The following is a 25933-nucleotide window of genomic DNA, read 5'->3' as shown; positions in this document are numbered from 1 at the left end:
GTAATATGAATTTACTGAGGGAAAAGACTTAGTTAATAGTGAATAAGTGTTCTTTATTCTAAAGTGATACCAAACATTTAGCCTTGTTTATAAAATAAAGCACACACCAATTCACTTACCCTGTGATAATAATTTCTGGATATGTCTGTGAACCAACTGTCCATGTGCCACCACTGACCGGCCACTCCTGAACACAAACACATAAACACTGTTTCTAAAACACTCAACTTCCATGCAAAGTAGATGATAAGTTTTACTGACTGAGCATTTCAAATGAAATGCTGTGATCGAGAAACACCAAAAAGTTTTTAGATTAGCTAAGATCTTACCTTGTGGCTGTAGCCGGTCTTTTTGTGTTTAGCTCCTATGGAGTAAAGCACAGGTATGATGTCGGGGGGACAGTCGGCAAAGTAAGCCGTGCACGTGACTGGAGACTCATGGATGTCCATGGGGTAGGCGTTCTCAAAGATAGGAAAACTACAGGAGAGAGAGACTTCAAAATAAATTACAGGCATTTGTGAAACACAGAAGATTTTGATTCTCAATTCTCATAAAATAGCCTATATACACACACAATCATAACTGTACATCAACTGAAATCTGTATTTAAGCGTATTAAGTTGCTACAGGTGACCATAACAGCATAGAGCAGGTGTCTCCAACCTTCCTGTAAGTGAGAGCGACCAGAAGGGATAAAAGTGCTAGAGGGCTACATGTTTTAAATACTTAAGAATGAGCATTATTATGATAAAAGAAACTGAGGCTATTTTTAGAATGAGCTCTGTGGGCTACCAGGTACTGATACCCACGAGTACTGTATTGATGCCTTTGGCCTACATTTATGCAATTGAACTACATTACCCATCAGAAGAATTAATAATAATTTAGAATGTAATCATGATAATAAATTGTAAGTGCTACTGTTATTTTTATTCTTAATAAATGTGCCTTAATTGCTATTGCTGATATAAAAGCAATAAGCACAAGGTTGCGTGTGATTTTACCACATTTTTGACAGTGCCTGTATTAAATCATTGTAACATACATTGCAGCCTTGAGTGGCTTATTGCTTTTAAGCTTAACTAAATAATGTTTTTAAAGAAGATCAAACTAAACTAAAGTACACATTAAAGTTCAAGTTAAATGGAATGTATGGATGACTGTCTGGCTCTGAGAGGGTTTGAGTACAGAAGTTTGTTTGTTCCTTCAGTGCGTCCTTGTAAAGAAACGGCCTTAAAACAAAGATAACATCTGATGTCAAACTGGCAAAGTCTCTATGGCAAGAGCAATACTTAAAAGAGTGACAAACGGCCAGTTTGTGTGTGTGTGTGTGTGTGTGTGTGTGTGTGTGTGTGTGTGTGTGAGAGAGAGAGAGAGAGAGAGAGAGAGAGAGAGACTTGACTTGAACAACTCTTTATTCATTAAAAAACTAATACAAATTTTTTTTTTAAATATTGCCAAACAATTTTGGCCTCATCACATATAACATATGTATATTAAACCCCCAAACACATGTACATTCAGAAACAAACAAAAAAAAAGAAATAATAAAACAAATTACAAATTTAGGAATAAAATCTCCTCTTGGTCAACCACACACAACACTTCTGCCTGTCCCCAAAACTCATTGAAAGCAACCACATTTTTTGTTAATTTAAAAAAAGCAAATTCTGCTTTAATCCTTGCAGATACAAAAGCCTTTAAAATAAGTTCAGGTTCAGTTGTCCCGCTGACTTTCCGCTTATTTTTCCTTGTAATCCATATTGCCAGCTTTGTTTCACCAATTAAAAAATTGATTAAAGAAATTCTTGCTTTATCTGTTGCAACATATTTTGGGCCAAATATAAATATATTTTCATCCATATCTTCCCCAAGTGCTCTAAGCCAACTTTTTAAAATCTGAAACACACCATTTAGCCTAGAACAATCTAAAAATAGATGCTTCAAAGTTTCTTCATGACCACAAAAGATACATTCCTTCCCCACACTGGGATCAACACGTGTCAGGTATCTGTTAGTTGCAATTGCCGAATGCACAATCCTCCACTGAAGATCTGCAGTGCGTTTTTCTATAGGTGATTTATATAAAGACCTCCAACATCTCCTAGGAGAAGAGCCCTGGCCAATCACCTCCAACCACTTTGATTCTTTACATTCCTTCAGCTCAGATTGATGTGAGACTTTCACACATGATATATACAAGGATTTCTTTGAAACATCTTCAAACAAATTCAGTTCAGGTATACAGAAAGAAAGAAGTGATTCCTTCTCAGGCTTTTCATCTATTATCATTGAAATCTGAAGTTTTGGAAAACTTTCTCTCATTTCATCCTCTTGTTCACCACAACGATTTTCTAGTATACTTTGTCTGTAGATAGAAGGAAGAACTGAAAAAATTTCCTTCATTACTTTATCCATAAATCTCACAGACTTAATGCCCGTCAACCTACACAGTTCTTGGGGACTCTTCCACTCGTTCCCATTCTTTAGATCAGACAAACATGTGCATTCTGCTCTCACCATTGATGTTTGCAAACTTCTCATTTTCAACACATTTGCTTGTATTAGGGGATTGTTAAAGAGTGGTTCATTTTTTATCCAACCTTCAAGGTTTGGATCTCTCCTCACTTGAAAAACAGAATTCCACACTTTCAAAACTGATTTATAAAACGGAGAAAAATCAGTCCATTCCATATCTCTCAGACTGATTAAAAACAGATTAAAATCATATTTAAAACAATTCATACTACATAATAAGGAACAAGCTGTATCAGCCCAACAGATTTTTTCAGAGTACAGCAACTTCTGTACAGTCTGAAGCCTAAAAGCCTTGATTCTGCTTTTTATATCTATTAGGCCTTGTCCACCTTCACTGACTGGTAAATATAAAATAGCAGATTTTACCCAGTGCTGACCCGACCAAAAGAAATCATTTATTTTCTTTTGTAGTAAATTAACTACTTCATCAGGTGGATTCAACACATTTAGTTTGTGCCAAAGTGCTGAAGCAGCCAAATTATTTGCCACCAAGACTCTCCCTCTGAAAGATAACTGAGGCAGGATCCATGTCCACCGTGACAAACGGTCACACATCTTTTCATACATTCCTTCCCAGTTCTTCTGAATATAGTTATCAGTTCCTAAATAAATACCCAATATTTTCAAACCTTCTTTACCCCATTTCACACTTCCTGGTAAGACTGGTGGCTCTTCTTCAGACCAATTCCCTAAAATAAAACCTTCACTTTTTTCCCAGTTTACCTTTGCTAAGGAGGCATTTTCATACTTCTTTAACACTTCTTCTAAAGCAAACACATCTCTTTTACTTTTGATAAACACGGTAATGTCATCAGCATAGGCAGAAAACTTAGGCTTAACTTTTTGTTCCTTAATTAGCAGGCCATCTAAATGTATCCCCAATTGACGAAGCAAAGGTTCGATGGCTAAAGAATATAACATCCCTGACAAAGGGCAACCTTGTCGAATCCCTCTACGTACTGACACTGGTTGACTTAGCCCTCCTCCAACCTTCAACATTGTGGAAACATCAGAATACAACAGTTTAATCCATGAAATAAAAAGATCACCAAAACCAAAAGCCTTAAGGGAATTAAACAAATAAAAGTGACTGACTCGGTCAAATGCCTTCTCTTGATCAATTGCAAATATTCCAATATTATCACCATTCCTTTTTGCAATATCAATGATATCACGAACAAGAAAAATGTTATCCATTATGGTTCTGTTAGGAATACAATAAGTTTGATACTCATTTACTATATGTTCTAAATACAATTTCAATCTATTTGAAAGACATTTCGCTAAGATTTTATAGTCAGTACACAAAATTGCCACTGGTCTCCAGTTCTTTAAAAGACCAAGATCGCCTTTCTTTGGTAACAAAGACAAAACGGCTCTTTTACAGCTTGTTGGTAACTCTTTTTTCTTATAAGATGATTTAAAAACATCAAACAAATCATCTTTTAATAAGTCCCAAAACTGTTTATAAAATTCGGCTGGAAGTCCATCAATTCCCGGTGCGCGACCACTAGATAGCTGATTAACAGCCTTTGTTACTTCATCAATGTCCATTTCAGCCTCCAGTTGATTCCTCTGTGTATCAGTCAACTTTGGTAAATCTTTAAAAAGGTCCTCCATACAGCTAATGTCACATGGGCCATCCGAAAAAAGTTCTGTATAGAAATCAATAGCCATTGTTCTCATTTCTTTAGGATCAGTTGTCACAGTTCCATCTGGTTTCTTTAGATGTAGCATTGACTTCCGCGCTCCTTCCCGTTTCTCAAAACTAAAAAAGAAAGAACTTGGTGCATCCATCTCTCTCAGAGAGAGGAAACGAGCTCTTACCAAAGCTCCCTTAGCCCGTTCATGAAAAAGTGAGGACAAGGCTTTCTTTTTTTCATTCAGTCTTTCAGTTGATTCACCATTCTGGTTAAATAGACTTCTTTCAATTGATTTGATTTCATCTTCCAGTTCCATAACAGTTTTTTTGAAACAATAGCCTGCATTTGCTGTATAATTTTGACAAAAGATCCTGATGTGCGCTTTTCCTACATCCCACCAATGCACAACATCATCAAAATCAGTCTTTCGCTCTCTCCATTTTGCCCAAAATAGATTAAATTTTTCACAAAAAAAGGCATCCTGCAACAATTTTACATTAAAATGCCAATAATAGCTATGACCTCTTGTCTTTTGTAAATTAAAAACAATCATACATAAATGATGATCTGAAAAACCACTGGGGTAAATACAAGCCTTCAAAATTCTATTACACCATTCTTTATTAATATAAAAGCGATCTAACCTGGCAAAACTAATGTGGTCACTTGAAGACTTGGACCAAGTATATTGCTTTTCTACCGGATGTTGTAATCTCCAAACATCACATAAATCTAAATTTCTTATTATATCATTTAAACACGTAGCAGAAAGAGGGCATGGTTCTTCTCCATTTCTATCTAATTTAAAATCTGGTGTACAATTCCAGTCACCACCCAAAACTAGACAAGCCTTTTTATCATAACTCCCCATTATACTTTGACAATTCTTAAAAACCCTTATCCTTTCTGCACCATTATTGGGTGCATAGACATTAACAAAGACAAAAGAAAATCCCAACAACTTAGCATGAACAGCCAGAATTCTACCCTTCTCTATCTCATCACTTGATTCAAAAGTTATGTCAATTCTCTTCGAGAACAAGATAGCAACACCACCCGTCGTATTAGTGCCATGACTTAGGAAAAGATGGCCTCCCCACCACTTTTTCCATTCTATCTCATTAGCTATGTCACTATGTGTCTCTTGTAAGAAAATTATATCCATATCCTTATTTTCAATATATTCTTTCAACACTGCTCTTCTTCTACCATCCCTTCCTCCATTAATATTAATTGTTCCTATCTTAATACTTCCCATCAGAAAAAAAGAAAGATCAAGAAAGAAAAAAAGAAGGGTTAGCAAAGAAAAAAACAGAGAAACCACCACAAGTGATTTAATCATTAAGGAGTTGTTATGCCTTTTTCAAGGACCATTTTTCTTCTCAATTTAGTTACAATTTTTTTTAATCTAAATCGTTTCCTTCTACTCAACTCCTCATAAGTGGCTGTCTGTTGAATTTTCAAAACTGATTGCAAAAAAATTTTTGTATCAGGAAAAAATTCACTTATCTCTATTGTTTTCCCAAATGTCGCATCCAGGAAATCATTAACCTCATTTACAGTATACAATTGGTCTTCACTAATCTGAGAAAGAATATCCGATGTCACTGAAAACCTATCATCATCTTCCGTGTCATCTTGCTCCTCTGCATCAATTAACTGTGACAAACCAATCTGTCCAGTAGTTTGTGAATCATTTGTGACAACCTTTGATAACTTAGACCGAAGACTCTCTTCGTCTTCATTATCACCATCATTACCATCTACACATGGATTTTCTCTCTTTTCAGCACGAACCAAACTTCCAGTTGAATTTCTGTTTTGATTGTTCCTCCCTTCACCTGCATTTTCATCTTTGTTTTTCCCATCAACTGTTGTTTTATTTGGTTCTTCACTGGACTCTACCATTTCACCAATCTGTACGCTAGAAATAACTTCATTATCATTTACATTATTTTCTGGCTGCGTTTTGTTATGTGGGCAAGCGACCTTTTTGTGGCCAATGTCCCCGCATTCGTAACATTTCAAATTTCCGGTACTCGCGTAAATCATATACGATTTACCCTCATGTTTGATTCGGAAAGAAATATCAAGTGTTTGTTGATCAAGAAACATAAACACCTGACGCCGAAACGACAGCACGTGTTTCAGTGCTTCATTCCTGCACCTCAACGGGATCATTTTCACTTCACTGGCCATTTTTCCAAACCTCAACAATTCTTTTTCAATGTCACTGTTTAATATAAAGGGGGGCACATTAGAGATCGTAACTCTAACAGATTGCGATACAAGCGGTGACACAACAGTAAACGCTCCATTTACCCAAACGCCAGTTTCAATTAGCTTACTCACCAAACTTTCATCTTTAAGGAAAATCACCACTGCTTTGTTCATCCTTGACGCTGAAATTATATTCCCGTATCCAATTTGTTCACCCACAGCGACAAGCACTTCTTCTACATTTGAATCCGCGTCGGGTACACACCTGACTCCATGGCGGAGTGAGAGCGAGGCTACACCCCCACTCAGGTGAGCCTCCATCTCAGGCCTCCGCCACGAAGTCAAAAAACTCCCGAAAAAACGAAGCGTAAAAATACTCAAGTTTAAATTAATCAAATTTATATACAAAGCAAAAGAAAGCCAACAATAAATAAATAGATAGAAAAAAACTGAAAAAATAGAAGAAAAACCAAAATCGCTCTCTTCACCCGTTTGGTGCTCCCATAACCCAAACCCCCAGCATGCAAAGCGAGAGAGAGAGAGAGAGAGTCAGGCTGACCTTGGCTCTGGTTCTGAATAATGACTCATTTAATGGATATTTATGAGTGACAAATCCAATGATATTTACTCTTAACAAATAAAGACACACACACACACACACTCTCAGATTTAAACCCTTTTCCACAAACCATCTTCAAAAGTAACACACACACACACAGGCGCACACACACATACACAAAATGTATTGGGTGTTGAGCGATGTTGCCTCTGGTGGAAGTACTAGTGTGAGCTGTTGTTGGAGTACATCACATTGAGTTACATCATTCAGCCACACACACGGCATAAAGTGTGTGAGTATGACAGTGGAAAGAGAAAGAGATGCTGAAGAAGAGATTGCTCACTTGCTCTGGGTTAGATCGACCACAACAAAATCTTTCTCCAGCAGAACCACCACCGCATATGGCTCCTGGACCTCTGTCAACACAAACACAACATCTGAACCAATAACCATCTATGAACTCAAGCCAAAGTGTGCACAAAAACATAGACTTATAACTCTAGATTTACGATATTACTTCATTTAAAGGAGACGTATGAAACTACAACATTGAACCCCACTCACTTTCATTGTATGGACAAAACACATTTAAAAATATATATATATTATGAATATTTGTGTTGCACAGAAGAAAGTCATACAGGTTTGGAATGCCATGCGGGTGAATACTTGATGTCCAAATTTTATTTTTGGGAGGAACATCCCTGTAATAGTGAGACAACCATTTTTCCCATTATTGTGTTTATTTGAGCATCCTGACCAGCCCACAAAAGTGACCAGTAGAAGATTTATTGAGTGTTCAAAAAAAAAAAAAAAAAGAAGAAGAAAAAGCTGTCTTAAAACTCATTATTTTTGTAATTGTCTTTATTCTGGTAGTACAGAAATTACACACTTCAGCTTTAAGCTTTGTGAGGAAAACTGATGACAAGGTGACATCTTGAAACCAAGGGGACGAAGGCATTAATTATCTTCTCTGTGTTTGTGTGTAACAATTATGCTCTGAGGACACAGTAGAATCCATTATTCTCTTTCATGAAAACTGTACAGGTTATGAAGATGCAGGGCCATGTACTGTGCTGTATATCCACTGGTTAGAATGAACAAACCAGCAGAGAGTTGAGAGGGAGAAAGGAAGGTGAAAATGGGTAACAATTGAAATCACATTTGCTGGATGTTTGACATCTCTTTGCTGTTGTATTCTGGGTAAGAAATTCTGTGCATGTGCTTGACAGGGCTTTGCCTGTCTCTTCTTTTATCTAGAGAAAAAGACAGATATAGCGATACACTCTTTCCCCTTGACTGAACAGAGCCGAAGCTGTCACTTCTCAAACCATTCAGAATCAGTGCCTATGTGGCATTTCACCTTACTGATGTTGGATTCGCATATGACCTGTTCCTTTAGGTTGGATGTTTCAAAAAGGTTTGTGTAATTGATTCACAATGCATTTACAGTACCATTCAAATGTACTGGTTTGGTATTATTTTTGGTAACACTTCAGAATAGGTAACACTTATTAAATATTAACTATTAACTACCACTTTTCCCTCAATAAACTCCTAATTTGCTGCTTATTAATAGTTAGTAAGGTAGTTGTTAAGTTTAGGTACTGGGTAGGATCAGACATGTAGAATAAGGTCATGTAGAATAAGGCATTAATATGTGCTTAATTGCTACTAATAAATGGCTAATATTATGCATTCTAATTAGCAACTAGTTAAGAAACCCTGAAATAAAGTGTTACCTTATTTTTTTCACGTCTTTTATACTCACCAAGACTGATGTAAGATATCAGAGACCGAATCAGACGAATTTAAGATGCATCAGAACATTGAAACCTGAGGAGCTGGAATTCAGAGAGGCCTCAAAGCTGTAACAGGACAATGTCATAAATCGGATTCCTGGCTCCTAACCAGCAAGCCTCTTTCACAAAACAACTTGCAACATTGAGACAAAAGAACACTTATTGATAATTCCAATTCAAGAAGGAGACTGTCAAATTTGTTGCAAGTAATCAAGACTGATGTTCACATGTAAACCTGTGATAGAAAATCACGAGCTACAGACTCTCTTGGGAGGGTCTCCACACATAGAAGACAGACCAAACCAAAATTGTCTGAAAGAACAAGCCTTCGTTCTCCATAGAACTACATAAAAGACTTTAATTTTCAATTTGTAATGAAACTAATCATTTGTATGCATAACTGCATATTATGCATGTAACACACATTTGAATATCCTTGTTTTAATCACTCATTGTGTATGTAGTGGTAATAGCTGAAGGACATTAATATTCATGTTTGGTATGTATGAGTTTGAAAATTCATGCTTTAAATGTTTCTTCCAATCAATTCTTTGCCAAATGCATCATAGTCTTGTTATAGAAATCATGTTCAAAAAGTATAATTTGCAAGAGCCTGTAAAGTTCGGACCCCTGACTGAACAGATAACAACGATTTATTAGACAAAGCAATACCCCAAGCAAGGACAGTATCTAATTGGTCAAGACGTCCAGATGGGACGGTCTGAAAGCTGAGTTTAAAAACTCAGGACACCATGAAACTTCCTCTTAGTCTCTCTTACTCTTCTTCGTAAAAATGCTCTCTTACTCTCTTGGTTGCCCTTCTTCTCTTTTGCCACCGCGTGCTGCTCTTTGAGCGTGCTCTGGCCCACGTGCCAGCTGCTACCGCGATGGAAAGAAAACCAACCTAGTCTCGTTACATCCTTTTATTTTCATTCTTCTACTTTAGTTTATTTTCTTTCCGTGGAGTTTCGTGCTCTAATGTAAGTTTGCTACAAAGTCCAGCTCCGACTGCACTCGCATCAAACTTCGACCAGACCAACTCCGCATCCTCAGCCAATGCCCAAGACGTCACTTCAAAGACTATTGAACTCTCAACCAATCAGAAACTTCGGGGAACCCCCTGTCTGCAACGATGAAACAAAGGAAACCCCGTAACACAGGCAAAGCAAGCAAGTACACCTCCAGGTTCTAACTGAATCAGGTGCATTTAATATAAATTTTAGCCTCATTGAGAAACTCAAAGAGAGGGTTAAATAAGTGATTGATGCTTGTTCAGGTCTATGCAATTGAACATATTGCTTGGGATATCACATTTCCATTCTCTTAAACTCATCCTTTCCTCACTTTCTCTCTTTCTGCAATGTGTGAATGCTTGTGTTCATGTGTTAGATTAGGTTATGTCTTAGGTTTATATAAATAAAATCTTATTTATATTGAAAAGAGAAGTATCTTGTTCCCTATCAAGGGAACTTCGAACTGCATCCTCTAGAGGTCGCTATGGGGAACTCCATCTACGTGACCCGTGTCTGAAGCATATATACAAAAACACCAAATATTGTCCGGCGAAAGCCTATGACGTCACTCCCGGTGCGCCACAGCATAAAAGGGCGCCGGGAGAAAGCATCATCCTCTTCTTCGTCTTCAATGACTGCTTTGTTTGAAGCGTGTATTCACGAGGTAAGAACGGTTTTTCTAAGCTTATTATGGCGAGCACTAGCAAGGCGTTTAAGAAGTGTGTGCATCCGTGTCCGCGTTATCTGACACCTGATGACTCACACAATCTTTGCGTCTTTTGTTTGGGTGAAGAGCACGCACGCGATGTTCTCGAGGGAGCAGTATGCGTGCACTTTGAGCGTTTTTCCATGAAAACGCTCCGCTCTCGTTTCTCTCTCTTTTTGAGGAAAGAGGGACAGCCATCTGCTTCCCGGGGTTCAGGACCCTCTGCTGCTGAGGCACGGAGGAAAATGAGCTCATGGGGCTCGCAGGTGAGTCTCGCTTGTGAGTTAGAGAGAGGGCTTTCCTTCTCACGCTCATCAGTCGCGAACGAGGGCGAGCTGCTGGATGATGATGACGCGATTTCACTGGCGCCATCTGATTCAACAGCTAGTGCTCTGAGGGTGAAGAAGTCGAGACTGAGCCCTCTCAATCCTCCTGCCCTGCGTATGAGGAGCTGTTGGAGGTTATGGAACGCGCCTCGGCAAGGCTTGACTTGCCGTGGAAGCGGGCCAGGGTGATGGCGCCGCGGGGTCGTCTCGATGAGCGTTATCTTTCTGGCCATAACCCCCCAGCTCAAGTGAACCTTCCTTTCCTTCCTGATCTTCATACGGAGGTTGAGAAGGAATGGAAAAAGCCGTATTCCTCTCGTATTTTTAGATTTCAGCATACTAGTTATGCTAATATTGAGGGGATGCGTGAGAACGGCTATGAGCGGATGCCTCCGATAGAAGAGACGCTAGCTAGCTATCTCTCTGAGGGCAAGGCATGGCAGTGCTTCAGGCTTATCAGGCTGATCTGCTGAAAGACCTGGATAAAGGTCAGGGTCTTTCCCCTGACGAGGTGGCTGAGTTGCGCCGCACCACTGATTTGGCTCTGCGAGCCACCAAACAGGCCGCCTCTGCTATGGGCAGGTCCATGGCGGCCATGGTGGTAACGGAGAGACAGCTGTGGTTGAACCTGGCAGACGTTAGGAAGAAAGAGAGGGGCTTTCTTCTCGATGCTCCGGTTTCGCCTTCCGAACTTTTTGGTACCTCCGTCGAGGCGGTGGTTGAAAAGTTTAGGGAGGCGAAGGCGCGCTCAACGGCTTTTAAAACCTTCATCCCGAGAAGGTCCAGGTCTGAACTCAAACAACGCGGGGGTCCTGGCCCATCTGGATCTGAGGATCAAAGATGGGTACAGAAGGCTAGTGTCGCGACTCGCGCCCCTCCCCCGCCTGCGGGTAGGGCTTCAGGGAAGCGCAGGTCAACGGGAGGTAGGCAGAACCTGAGGGACGTGGTCTGGAAGAGGCGTTCACAACGCTCTCGCCCGGGCCAGGATGAAAGTTGAGACTTTCCTTCCTTCAGGGGGCTTTTACATCTCCCTCTCTAATTCCCCTGCAACCTCCGTTCACTCCACCTAACTGAGGTTAGGTGAGCACCTCCTACGCTCACATTTTTCCATCTCACCGGATCTATGATGTTTTGGTTAGGTTCTATGCTTTTTAGAACCTGCCTTACTGATGATCTGGACCTAGGCCTTTTCTTCGCCTCTGGGTCTGATCTTATGCGCGGGATCCTTGGATGGGTGAGTACGATCCAATTTTCAGATTCGCTGGTATGTGTGTTCAAACTACTTTAAAAATGGTATCAGGTATGGTGTTGAGCGTCGTTATTACTATGCTTTGATCTAGGAGCAGCATTTTCTAGTCTGGCCCTTTGTTCTTCAAATGAGGCCATGATAGGTGCATAGAGGTTTAGCTTAGAACTGCTCACCCTTATTGGGGTTTTAAGTAGCAGTTTCCCTAGCCCTGGGTGCCTTCTGTTCAGTTACCTGTTTACCCTGATACTATTTCCAGCAGCCTGTTTGGGTTGTTGCCCTCGTTGCTGCTGTACCCCTCCGAGCTATAGGACTCTAAAAATCCTGTATGGTATGGGTTACGCGCTGAGGCTTCGTCCCATTCTTTGAGTCGGTTAGGCCCCGGTTTTCACCTTGGGCCCCACTCTACTTATATATGTGCTGAGTATCCTCTCTGTCTTGGTAGAGCTAGCATTGCTCCCCTCATTTTAGAGGGTCGCCTAGGAGCATGCTGCTCCCTCAGGAGCTCTCTTTTTGGTAGAGCTAGCATTGCTCTCCTCTTTATAGAGGGTTGCCTATGAGCATGCCGCTCCCTGCTGAGCGTCTGAGTTTCCCCTCTTATCAGAGTCGAGTCTCCGCTCTCAGAGCTCCGTTATTCAGAAATTTCAGCACGTCAGGCCTTTCTTTAGGCCTCCTTGTCATCTGACAATACGGTTTCTAAAATCCATTTTGGTAAGTGTGCACGCTAGTCTCTGTGCATTTTTCTAAAAACCACGCTGTGGTAAGATCGCACACCAAGTGTTTTGCGGTCTTTTCTAAAATCCTGTATGGTATGGGTTACGCGCTGAGACTTTGTCCCATTCTTTGAGTTGGTTAGGCCTCGGTTTTTACCTTACGCCCCACTCTACTTATGTATGTGCTGAGTTTCCTCTCATGCTGAGAGTTGAGTTCTCTGCTATTCAGAGCTATGCCTTGGTAGAGCTAGCATCGCTCCCCTCATTTTGGGGGTCACTTATGAGCATGCTGCTCCCTCTAGAGCATTTGGAGAATAGAATTTTCAAATCCACGATTATGGTAAGTGCGCACGCTAGTCTTTGTGCACTTTCTGAAATCCACGCTGTGGTAAGATCGCACACCGAGTGTCTTGTGGTCTTTTCTAAAAATCCTGTATGGTATGGGGTACGCGCTGAGGCTTCGTCCCATTCTTTGAGTTGGTTAGGCCCCGGTCTCCTTGGGCCCCACTCTACTCATGTATGTGCTAGTATCCTCTCATGAACTGAGAGTTAAGTTCTCCGCTCGCTGGAGCTCTGTCTGGGTAGAGCTGGCATTGCTCCCCTCGTTAGAGGGTTGCCTATGAGCATGCCGCTCCCTGCTGAGCGTTTGAGTTTCCCCTCTTATGAGGATCGAGTCTCTGCTCGCAGAGCTCCGTTATTCAGAAATTTCAGCACGTCAGGCCTTTCTTTAGGCCTCCTTGTCATCTGACAATACGATTTCTAAAATCCATATTTGGTAAGTGCGCACGCTAGTCTCTGTGCACTTTTCTAAAAACCACGCTGTGGTAAGATCGCACACCGAGTGTCTTGTGGTCTTTTCTAAAAATCCTGTATGGTATGGGTTACGCGCTGAGGCTTCGTCCCATTCTTTGAGTTGGTTAGGCCCCGGTCTCCTTGGGCCCCACTCTACTCATGTACGTGCTAGTATCCTCTCATGAACTGAGAGTTAAGTTCTCCGCTCTCTGGAGCTCTGTCTTGGTAGAGCTGGCATTGCTCCCCTCGCTATAGAGGGTTACTTTGAGCATGCTGCTCCCTCACGAGCTCTCCTTGTTGGTCGAGCCGGCACTGCTCCCCTCGCTATAGAGGGTTATCTATGAGCTTGCTGCTCCCTCCAGAGCATATGAAAAGAACGATGTATATAAATCCATGTTATGGTAAGTGCGCACGCTAGTCTTTGTGCACTTTCTGAAAGCCACGCTGTGGTAAGATCGCACACCGAGTGTCTTGTGGTCTTTTCTAAAAATCCTGTATGGTATGGGTTACGCGCTGAGGCTTCGTCCCATTCTTTGAGTCAGTTAGGCCCCGGTCTCCTTGGGCCCCACTCTACCTATGTATCCCCAGTGATACCATTTGCACGGGGGCTACTACTAAGGATCTGTTGATACAGTTCCTTCAGCGAGCTCTTGTAGGAGCAAGCAGTAGCCCCTGGGTGACAGGCCAGGCTTAGTTACTATCCTAAGCGCTTGGTCGTATCCCCTTAAAGGAATCCTTCTTTCTGATTCCAAGCCTTGAGTTTTACCCTAGGTCCAGGAGGTCCGGCCTCTATCAGGTAAGTCCGGGGTATGAAACTCAGGCCTTTGGCCGAAGGGGATAATGTCACTGACAGCCGTCAATTCATCCCAGGGACAACTCCTTTATCGTTAATAAGAGTTGATGCTTAGTGCTCGCCTTTGGAATGGCATGCACTTCCCTCAGCATGGCGGCGTGGGTATATCGTTCCCCATAGCGACCTCTAGAGGACGCAGTTCGAAGTTCCCTTGATAGGGAACGTCTCAGGTTACGTATGTAACCATGGTTCCCTGAGAGGGAACGAGACACTGCGTCCTCTAGACTTTAGGCCATGCTTCGGATGCAGCTTCAGACGAAGAAGTGGATGATGCTTTCTCCCGGCGCCCTTTTATGCTGTGGCGCACCGGGAGTGACGTCATAGGCTGTCGCCGGCCAATATTTGGTGTTTTTGTATATATGCTTCAGACACGGGTCACGTAGATGGAGTTCCCCATAGCGACCTCTAGAGGACGCAGTGTCTCGTTCCCTCTCAGGGAACCATGGTTACATTCGTAACCTGAGACGTTTTTTCTGCTCACAAGTTAATGTCTTAATCTGCCGATTTTGTTACTGTGCTATTTAATAGTGTTTTCACTATATTTTGGATTTTAATATCCAGTGCAGAGTTTGTTATACGGCTCGTTCAGTGAATCGCCGTAACAGTGATTTTGTTCAAATCCCTATAAAATCATAAATGATTCCCTTTGAGCTAAATTAAACTATTTCTTTAAATTACATATTAATATTACATTGTTATTAGGTTACACTGAATTAATAGAGTAAAATAAATTAATACAGTAAAATCGGTAATATTATGAAATAACCATTGCCTGTTTTAATATATTTTAAAATTTAATTTATTCCTGTAATGACAAAGCTGATTTTTCTTATTTCTTATTAGTATCAATACAGAAAACATTTGCTTAATATTTTTCTGTAGACCGTGGTATGCTTTTCATGATTCATTGATGAATAAAAAGTTCAAAAGAAATATAAATATTTTCTAATGTTATAAATGTATTTAATTTCACCTTAATACCTCGTTAGTACGCTTATTAATTTATAAAAAAAAAAAAAAAAAAAAAACTGACCCTGCATTTTTGAACAGCACTTGATAAAATCATTGAATTATAAGGGAGAATTTTCTGGGAGATAAAACAATAAGTTGAGGGACATGTTAGAGCCATAAGCTTAAAAAACAGGATCACTAAACTGGAACAAATATATACAATTAAATGAAATACTAATACAAGATCCTAACAGTACTTAACTAAATATTTAATTTCAAAATAAGAAAGATTTCAAATGTAGAACAGGGATGTCTTGGAACTCTACTTAAGCCCGGCTCACACTGTGCGATTTTGGCCACGATTTGGTCGTCTGAGACAAATTTTGAAAATCCTAAAAGATTCCTATAATCCTAGGCTAAAATCGGTTGTCTAGATCGCTTGTTTGACATGTTCACCGACAGCCGATTAATGGCCGTTGCGATACATTTTTTCCTCTGATTAAATTCTGGCAGTGTCAGAAGATTTCAGACACTTTCCTGCAGTGTGACATCTCCTACGACGACCGTCAAACCAAGAGCCAATAGGAGCACTGAACTTGATGACGCATTTAGCGCGACAACTTCAAACTTCAACTTCGTTTATTTGTAAAAACAATATATGTACAAAGTAAAGTTTACTTAAAGTTTATTTATTAAGGGGCAGGATGTTTAAACTGGAATAACAAAATTACCTCAAGTTCGCTCTGTAGAACTGGAAGTCCATAAAGTCCTCTTTTGCCCAGCCATGACTTGCTCCACACACGTCGTCTTTTTCGTTTTTTTTTTTTTTTTTTTTAACATCAAGGCATGTAATTAATAAAACTAACGCTACACATTGCTATTGTTTGCTAGCTACCATTATAGCGAGAGAACGCGGGTCACGTATTGATGACGTAAAACTCCGGACAAGTCTGTCCGTTTTTATCGCGTCTTGACTGTCATACAGTCTGACATTAAAACAACTGAGATCCTACAGTCTGACATGGGGATCATGTTCGTACAGTGTGACAAGCAGCAATCGCAAAAGTGAGCCCGGCTTTAGTGATGATTCAAATGAATCAGTTATTTTGAATTGAATCATTAAGAACTGTCTAAACGAATGAACTGATTCATTTCAATTAATCTCCTCTACACTTTCTGTTAACATCAGTGATTGAGTCTACAATGAGAAGAAGAACAAAAACTTGATTTTACTCAATCCAATTAAATGTCCCACCAAAATCAACTCTTATGATATGGAAGACAGCAGGAGACAAAACTCACCGTTGAGATAAGGTGTCTCACAGAGCACTAGGAAGTCCACTATTGGATAGTCCATCTCTAACACTGTGATGGCTTTGCCATGCATGATGGTTAGGGTGGGTCTCCGTCCTGCCTTATCATACGAAAGACCCCCGGAGAAGACAACAAATGCTTCACTACTGGAAGATGAAAAAAAAAAACTGTTAACTGAAAACCACATTTGTTTGTCTGAATTTCTTTCTTTAACATGTCTTTCTTTAGAAGGTAAGTTTTATTCTTCGTTTTGACATTGAAAGTCCACTCAACACGTTGAAAGTGTTGTTTTAATTTAAAGTCTTAATTTAAAGTCTTTTTCAGAACCCTGAAATACTCTCTATGCAAATAAGAAACAAAAGGGGGAAAACATATTACAGCCAAGTTAATCTAAAATATCATTAAAACTGAGGCAGCCACTCATGTCCACTTCTTTGAACACAGCATTGGGGAAAAAGGCAAAAAACAAAAACAAAACAAGCAATCTAAATGGACGTTTCTTCAAATTATGCTTTTCTGCTCATCTCCCAAGGAAAACAGGCTTTATAAAAACAGGCAGTAAACGTTAATTGTTTTGTGACAAGATAAAACAGCAGTAATGGTTCTCGAGTGGAACTTGGACACATCTGTCGCAAGCAAATAAGAGGATTAAATTTATCCTCAACACTCAAGACTGCATTTCCCCAAATTCATCAGCTGTATTTTGGTCTGTTTGGGATTTTTGAGTGTTCTCTTACCTGTTTCTGGAGGTCTTGTATTCGACCTTGAGAATGGGTTTACATGACTCTTTTCTACCATCTCTCTGAGTCTTGCCTGAAAAAAAGAGACTAAATGGTGAGTTCTCACTTTTTCACCTTAACCTTTCTTATGTTTATGTCCTGAACTTTCTGATTAAGAAACCACTTTCCCCAGTGTGATCATGTTCATCTTTATATAACCACTGAGCTCAAGGCCAGGACCCCAAATATAGCGGCAAAGATTGAGAGTGAATCACTTATTCCTGTCAAATCAAACTTGCACACTCACACACACACAAACATACACATACACATACACACACTGCGAACCCACACACTGAATCATCCTCCATAATGAACACACCTGGTGAGGGGGTGTGTTTGCTGACTACGTCAGAGTCATATTTCACTTATAGATGGTGAGTCATGGCTGAAGGGGTCTTTAATTGTGTGTGGGTTTACTTAGCTATACTTTGGGGTAAAATTTAAACCTTGAAGTTAAATTAAGACTTACAAAACCTTATTTTTGGGACATTTGAAGACGTATTTATTGTGGATAAATAAAGGGGGTCATTGACTTTTTTTTTTATGTCCAAGCCTATCAATTAACTTTATTAAACATTAAAAATACAATTCATACAGAACATGACTAGAATACATTTAATTAATAATAAACATCAGTAATTTTGACATTTTTGAGAAGCTTAAAGTAAAAATGTCAAGAATGTGGGACCGTTGCTTATTAGCATGCATATTGCTAACATTGACTGTTTATTAGTACTTTTAGTATTACATAATTACATCCTTTAATCCCATCCCATTCCTAAACTTAACAACTATCTTACTAACTATTAATAAGCAACAAATTAGGAGTTTATTGAGGGAAAATTCATAGTTAATAGTTAGTTAATAGTGAGAATTGGTCCCCAAACTAAAATGTGACTAGAATGTGTAACCATGCTTAAATTAAATTAAATTAAAATGCATATACATAGTAAACTAGATTTGCACTAATTATGATTAATATGTGAAACACGACCATACATATGTGTGTACCCACCATGAGGGAAGGTGACTTGAAAAGGTTTGGCTGTGTTTCTCAGATTCCACATGCTCAGACTGCCGTCAGAATGACTGCACATGAACTGCCGCCCCTCATGATGCCAGCTTACTGAGTGAATGGCCTGACAGAGAAACACCAGAAGAGAAGCGATCAGGACAACACATAAATCAATAAACATTTGAAATGATGGCCAGATCATAACACAATTCATTTGTTCAACTATTGCTGTGATCAATTGCATTTCAAAATTGATAATAATGAAAATAAATGTTTCTTGAGCAGTAAATCAGCAGCATATGATTTCTGAAGGATCTTGTCACACTGAAGACTGGAGTATTAGCTGCTGAAAATTCAGCTTTGCCATCACTAATAAATTACATTTTAAATTATACTAAAATAGAAAATCTAGTTCATCTAAATTGTAGTAAAATGTCACACCATTGCTGTTTTTACAGCATTTTTTGATAAATGCAACTTTGGTGAACAAAAAACAAACAAACAAACAAGCAAGAGGGAGGAAGACAGAGAAGTAACATTTAAAAAAAGAGAAAGAGAAAAAAAAAAGAAGAAATTCAGAGATGCTGTCACATGTGTGTATCGTCAGTTTGGCTCCGGAAATTAGAGAAATCAGAGAACTGAAGACATGACTAATAGTTCCTGCTTGTGAAAGTCCCTCTCCCTCTCTCTCTCGCTCTCTCTCAGACCTTCATCCATCTGAGAGTCAATAATCCGATATCAGTAATTACTCCACCATCAAAGCAGCCTGATCTCCTCTCATCTACTCACTAATGTCACACAGTAAATAATAAGTGAAATGATATCAGCGCCAGATTTATTTGATGTTTGTTAGGAGTGTATATGAAAGTGTTTGATGCTGATGTTCTATATTATTCAAAGAAGCACCCCTTGAAATCACCTGAAACTTAATCTAAATAGTCAAACATGACAGTGGTTGTTCTGTGTTCAGTCTATTTGTAGAAATGAATGTGAGGGAAAGAGATTTCCAAATCTATTCCTATTTCTTTCAACACAAACAAACACATGCTTTTGTGTCATGCTTTTCATTCCATCCTGTCTTTTTGCTTCCAGTTTCTCTACTCTTCCCTCACTCTCTCGTTCAAAGTCCTTTCTATTAAAAGTAAGTTTTTTCCACACACGTGTGCATACCAGACGGGCATCTAAAGTAGCAATTAGCAGACTCCTAGACATTTACCCACTCTGACAAACTCTTGCCGAGTGACGGTGCCTCTGTACAGGCGGCGCTGACAAATGATCAGAGGGTGCCATCAACCAATTGAAACCCGCAGTAAAGGGTTGGAAGGAGAAAAGGGCGAGTTTTTGGGAGGTTTTGTGCATGCTGCTGTGAGCCAAGGGGCGCTGTGATTGAAACATGTTTTGGAAGGATGAATGCTAGCAGCTGGCTGCAGTTCCTCTTTCAGAAGAAAGATAAAAGTTGTGTGCCAAGCAGTGATTATGCTAAACAGATCCACATGGCACAAGGAGGGAAATTAAATCAGAAAAGTGACTTGTGCTCAGTGTTGTTGTAAATCAGCAACAGTGTGGGAAAAAAAATTAGCAGATTAGCCAAGTGTTTCATGTCAAAAGTAAATTTGGAGATGGAGAGCGAGAAAGACGTAAATTTTTATTTATATAGCCTAGTTTTTTTTTTTTTTTGTTCTTTCTTCAGTTTATTTTTGTTTGTCTTGTTTTTAGCTGAGGGCTGGATTATAACAAGATGACAAACTGAAGCTTCCGGGTCACAAATGCGCACACATATATAGATACTGTGCACCCACACAGAGACAAAGAAATAACATGAAAATAAAACATATGTCTGTATTTTCATACATAATCACTTCACACAATAAAAATAAATAATTCTTTCAGGATAAAAGAATGTACATAAACGAATACACTATATATATAAACCAGCGTCAATCTTTTCAACAAAGATTGTAAGCAGCACATATTTTTTCAACATTAATAATAATAATGCATTTCTCAAGCAACAATCAACATTATGGAATGAGTTATAAAGAATCAGATATAATAATTTAGCTTTGTCATCACATGGTGCACATAAGAGACTTCTATCCAAAAACTTTTAATAAAAAAAAAAAATTAAATTTACTCTCCCAAAACTGTTGAACAGTTGTGTATATATTATAATATGCAAAATATAATATTATATAAATATAATATTATAATATGCTTATAATATGCTTTATGCAAAAATACATTTCACCTTTGTAAGGAAGTGTAAGTGACAAACACTTGAGACACACCTCATCATAGTATATCCTGAAGTCAGCTCTTTTGGCCCTCAGGTCCCACATTACTATTGTACCGCTCTCAAAGCCGATCAGCAACTGAGGAACACACACACAGAAGAGAGAGAGAGAGACAGGAGTCTATAAATCCCAACAGAATGGCAATAAATAGTGGAAACAGAGGTAAGAGTGTGTGTTACAAATGTCAAGAGCTTTTGGCTGTTTTGGTTCAGAACAAAACAGACACACCGGTGATTGGGCACATTTATTATTTAACTGGACATGCTGGAGCAAGCGCTGATCAAAACAGACCCATGCTCCATCCTGGGAATCTTCTCTCTGTCACAGATGTTGGGAAAATGTCTCCCTTTCAGTTCATGTGTGTGAATTTGAACTGAACTGGCAACACATTACAGGAAGTTGAATTGGAATTTGAATTGAAATGAAAGGAAAATAAATGTACTAAACTGCATTTTCATCACATTTGAATCATTCTTCCTTTAATTCAAATTCAAATTAATCAGACATTGGAATGTATCAACCTCTTATAGTCTCTGCTACAGTATATTTTGTGTTTTGTCTTCCATTATTGGTCCCCAAAACCCGTCCATATCCCATAATGCATCTGACCTGCTGTGACTACAAAAGCATGTAACCACAGCAATCCTGCCTGATTCTTTTCATGGAAGATGACCTCAAGGTACCCACTCCAAAATGCCATGCCTCCTCCTGGAGATAGTCTGCTGAAGACTTAAAATACAGTGCATGAAGTATAAATCACTATCTATTTTCATTGTGCATAAAATAACTACAACCCGAACTCTGGAAATGTTTATATTTGTAATTTGTAAATTTAAAAATGTTTTAAATTTGACTTTTAAATGACATAAGCCAATATTTTATTCACAGTAGAACACAGATAATATAACAAATGTTTAAACTGAGAAATTGTTACAATTTTATGCACAAAATGAGCTCATTTCAAATTTGATGCCTGCTACAGGTCTCAAAATAGTTGGGACTAAAGTCTTTTAGTTTTCATTTTATTCAAATTGAAAAAACGTCCCAACATTTCCGAAGTTCGGGTTATATCCAGACATTCTGCCTAACATCTCCGCATACAGGGTTAAAACAAAATGAGGGTGAGTACATGATGATAAAATGTTAATGTTTTGGCTGAACTAATCCTTTAAATGAATGCGAATTTCTGTGTTTGTGAGAGTGAGAGAGATGTTTTTAGTATGCATCCTCAATACAAGATGTTAACACCAGTAGTCGGGGTGAACATCAGGTCACATAACAAGTGTATGCATGCGTGTGTATCCTGATGAGTGTTAATGGATCAGAACTGTGCCAACGCATGCAAAGTACCTTTTCTAAAGAACTCCAGCAGTCACATTAAAGAACATTATTATTTTTTTTTTTTATGTAGTGATAAAGCCTTTGTGCTCACTAGTTTCTGAAAAGTTTTGAGCCACTGATTCCAGTGAAAAATGAACAAAAGAAGAAATGCATTCCTCACCTTTCCCTCATCTTTTGGACTGTCACTCAGATGTACAACAGGACCTGGATGTGTCTTTGTTGATCTGAGGAAGAGAGAAAAAAATCATTCCTTCAAAAGAAAACAGGGCGATGGAAATGACACATTTTTTGTGCTTGCGGCTTATAGTTCATGTCTGTTAGCTATGAGGTCATCTATAGGCTAACAAACTTATACAAGCTGGCAAAATAAACTTTCAACAGATAGACACATGGAAAATGTACTGTACTGAAGTCTTTCTCTTTGTGGTTTATAGCAATGTGTCTTAAGCTAACTTCTATTTGCTGATTCTAAAATGGATGAGCTCCTCTGGATATGCTGAGCACAAATATACTGTTTCAACAGGAAATACATCAAGGCCGAAACATAATGTTCGTCGTATCATTTTATGGGGGAATAATAATACAGAAGTCAATGCACTAATGATCATGTCTCTGGTTTTGCAGTAATCTATTCCTTTTAGCAATAGCAGAAAATTGTTGTATTGCTGTTCAAACATTAAACTGAACAAAAAATAAATGAATTAATAGATCAAATGAAGAAGAAGAAGACTTTTGTCAGACAACAAGTTACTGGTAAATGCTAGAACGGTCTGAAAGTGTTTTCAGCAGAATTGGACAAGTCAAGGTCTTCTTTTCAGTAGTATTTCAAAAGCAAAGAGCAACAGGTCGAAAAATGTGCTCTGACAGCCTCCAGTGAAATGACTTCCCTGGTATTGTGTGAGGATGTGCCAAGTACAAGAGAGATGGAAAAATAGTAAAGTGACGGTCAGAGCGAGGAGGATAAAAAAGACTTTTATACAAGTACTCACACACGTAGACGTCATTCCCATTCAGACCCATCCCCAACGGAACTTAAAAGTGGCCCTGGACTTTATGGTACAGAACGGCCCATCACACCTGGTCCTCAAATCTCCACACACATAACACTGAAACACTTTTTATGATGCATTTTTAGCACCACTAACATAAAAATATAACATAAAACAATAATAGTAAAAAAAAGAATAATAGTTACAACTGTTTGATTGAAATAACAACTCTTCTGCGCTTATCATTAGCATGTTGGCATAGTTCTTTAAGTTATCAACTGCCTTTCCTGGTGTTCATGGCAAATAGAATTTAAGAACTGTTACATTTTTAGGTGAAATATAACTGGCTGATTCCTTCAGAAGACATACTCAAAATTAAATAGTTGCAGTTCATGTATCCATGGTGTTTTGTATAACAAGACACTTGGAATTGCCAAAATAGTTTTAAACCAGCTAGTTATTTATTATAAAATGAAATAACTATTTGAAAATAGACCTAACATTTATTTTAAGACGTGATACTGTCCTACAAATTAAATGTAACACTATTATTGTAGAAAAGAATGTTAAAAAGTTGATTACCCCATCTCCATAGCCCTACTGGAAATTCTGTCATTGACTACTCACCCTCATGTCACTCAAAAACTTCACAGATCCCATGGAGTTATTATTAAAATGTTGAGGCTGCTATTTTTCATACAACAAAAACATGGTGATCACTTGTCAAGTTCAAGTTGCAGTTGTTCTTGGATTATTAAAAAAAGTTATATATTAGGTTGGGATTTGAACCTTGGAACGATAAATGAAAACTGCACCATGAGACTAACATGTCTCACACATATATTGAATTTAAGACACATACAGTGCCCTCCAAAAGTATTGGAACAGTAAAGACAAAATTGCTCTGTTGGCTGTGGAGTCAAGACATTTGCAAATATGATTAAAAAATGAATATGAGACAAAACTACAGAATGTCACATTTTATTATTAGTCGTTTCAACACATATTTTACCAAATAAAAAGAACAGCACTTTTAGAGTTCATCCCACTCATTGATGTGAGCATAAGTATTGGGACAGTTGAACATAAGGCAGATATAAAAGATTAAAAGCTATTATTTAGTTGCAGATCTCTTGCGCACAATCACAGCAGTGAGTCTGTGACCCATAGACATCACCAGACTCTTGGTCTCATCCTTTGAAATACTTTTCCCAGCCTTTAATGCAGCCAATTCCAATTGTTGCTTGTTTTGGGGAGTTTCTGCCTTTACTCTCCTCTCCAGCTGGTGAAATTCATGTTCAATCGGATTTAAATCTGGAGATTGACTTGGGCAATCTAAGACTTTCCATTTCTTTGCCCTTATAAATTCCTTGACTGAACTGGCAGGGTGTTTTGGGTGATTGTCCTGATGCAATATGAAGCACTTCCCAATGAATCTGGTGGCATTTTCTTGAATATTGGTATAGGCAAGATGGTTTTGTACCCTTGCAAATTAATTCTGCTACTGTCATCATACATTAAGTCATCAGTAAAGTACATTTTTGCTTTCCCATCACTTAGATAAAGGCTCATCTTTGTCTCATCGGTCCATAAACACAGTTCGAAAAACTCTTCTGGCTCACCTTTGTGCTTTTTTGCAAACTCTAATGTTGCCTTTCTATTTTTGGTGCTGGTCAGAGGTATGCACCTTGCTGTGTAGCATCTGTAATTCTGTGTCAAAGTCTCCTGAGGACAGTAGATTGTCAGAGCATAACCCCAGCTTTCTGGAAGTTGTTGGTGATTTTACAGACATGGCTTTTAGGGTTCATCTTCACAGCTTTTATGATTTGTCTGTCATCAACTACTGTTGTTTTCTCAGCCGATCAGGTAGTTGTTGGTTGCTGGTGGTTTCCAAACTCTTGATTTCTCCTTGCCCTTTGTTTTTGCTAGAGCTCTAACTGACTTCCTCTTTTCTTTTAGCATCCAAATTGCTTGCTTTTCTCTCAAAGTCAGCTCCCTCGTCTTCATCCTGGTTTGTGTGTGTCATCATCGAATGCAAGATTCAGAATACACAAGTAATGGATATTACTGATACAACACATTCCCTGCTTTTAATATCTGAAGAATTAATGCAACAGGACACAGCTGATCACTTAGAAAGACCTGTGAGGCAACTGTTCCAATACTTATGCTAACATCAGACAGGAGGATGAAACTCTAAAAGTGCTGAACTTCTTAGCTGGTAAAACATCTATGTGTTGAATCACCCAATAATAAAATGTGAAATTCTGTAGTTTTGTCTCATATTCATCTTTTAATCATATTTGTAAATGTCTTGACTCCACAGCCAACAGAGCAATTTTGTCTTTACTGTTCCAATACTTTTGGAGGGCACTGTATGTGTTTTGTCGCCTAGGGCACCAAAGCAGGACTGCCGGTCTGCCTCCTAAAGAAAAAATATGATGCCCCTGCAACATACACAACAACAGACACGCATCTCTGTCTGTCTTAGCAAAGAAACTCATTTAGCCAACTAATCAAGTGCCATGTATAAATAAAAAATAAAAAATAAAATAAACCAGCCCATAATTCATATATACTGTATATATATATATATATATATATATATATATATATATATATATATATATATATATATATATATATATATATATATATATATATGTGTGTGTGTGTGTGTGTGTGTGTGTCTATGCCTTATCTGGCTGACTTCCCCATGAGAAACAGAGTCATCACATGTCCCCTGCAGAAAGCAGAGGATACTTTCGTCAACTCATCATTCCTGTATCAATGCTGCTGAGGCTGCAAGAGATTTAGTTGCCTTGAGCAAAATAAG

General features: G+C 38.7%; 1 protein-coding gene across 1 annotated transcript in view; it reads right to left on the bottom strand.

Moving 5' to 3' along the window:
- The window catches only part of LOC306877294 (syntaxin-binding protein 5-like), a 195452-nt gene that overhangs the window by 47872 nt on the left and 121647 nt on the right, over positions 1–25933 (bottom strand). The window contains exons 6-13 of the mRNA XM_079428977.1: positions 22269–22332; positions 20762–20845; positions 18474–18597; positions 17414–17489; positions 16665–16822; positions 7304–7376; positions 330–477; positions 120–187 (exon numbers count right to left, since the gene is read on the bottom strand). Of these exons, the coding sequence (XP_079285103.1) occupies positions 120–187; positions 330–477; positions 7304–7376; positions 16665–16822; positions 17414–17489; positions 18474–18597; positions 20762–20845; positions 22269–22332 (795 nt within the window). The remainder of the gene's footprint in view (positions 1–119; positions 188–329; positions 478–7303; positions 7377–16664; positions 16823–17413; positions 17490–18473; positions 18598–20761; positions 20846–22268; positions 22333–25933) is intronic.

Source organism: Barbus barbus (genome assembly GCF_936440315.1).
Source record: "Barbus barbus genome assembly, chromosome: 11".
In the NCBI taxonomy this organism is placed as follows: Eukaryota; Metazoa; Chordata; class Actinopteri; order Cypriniformes; family Cyprinidae; genus Barbus; species Barbus barbus.
Note: the sequence above shows the minus strand (reverse complement) of the source record. Positions and strands in the feature narration are given on the sequence as shown.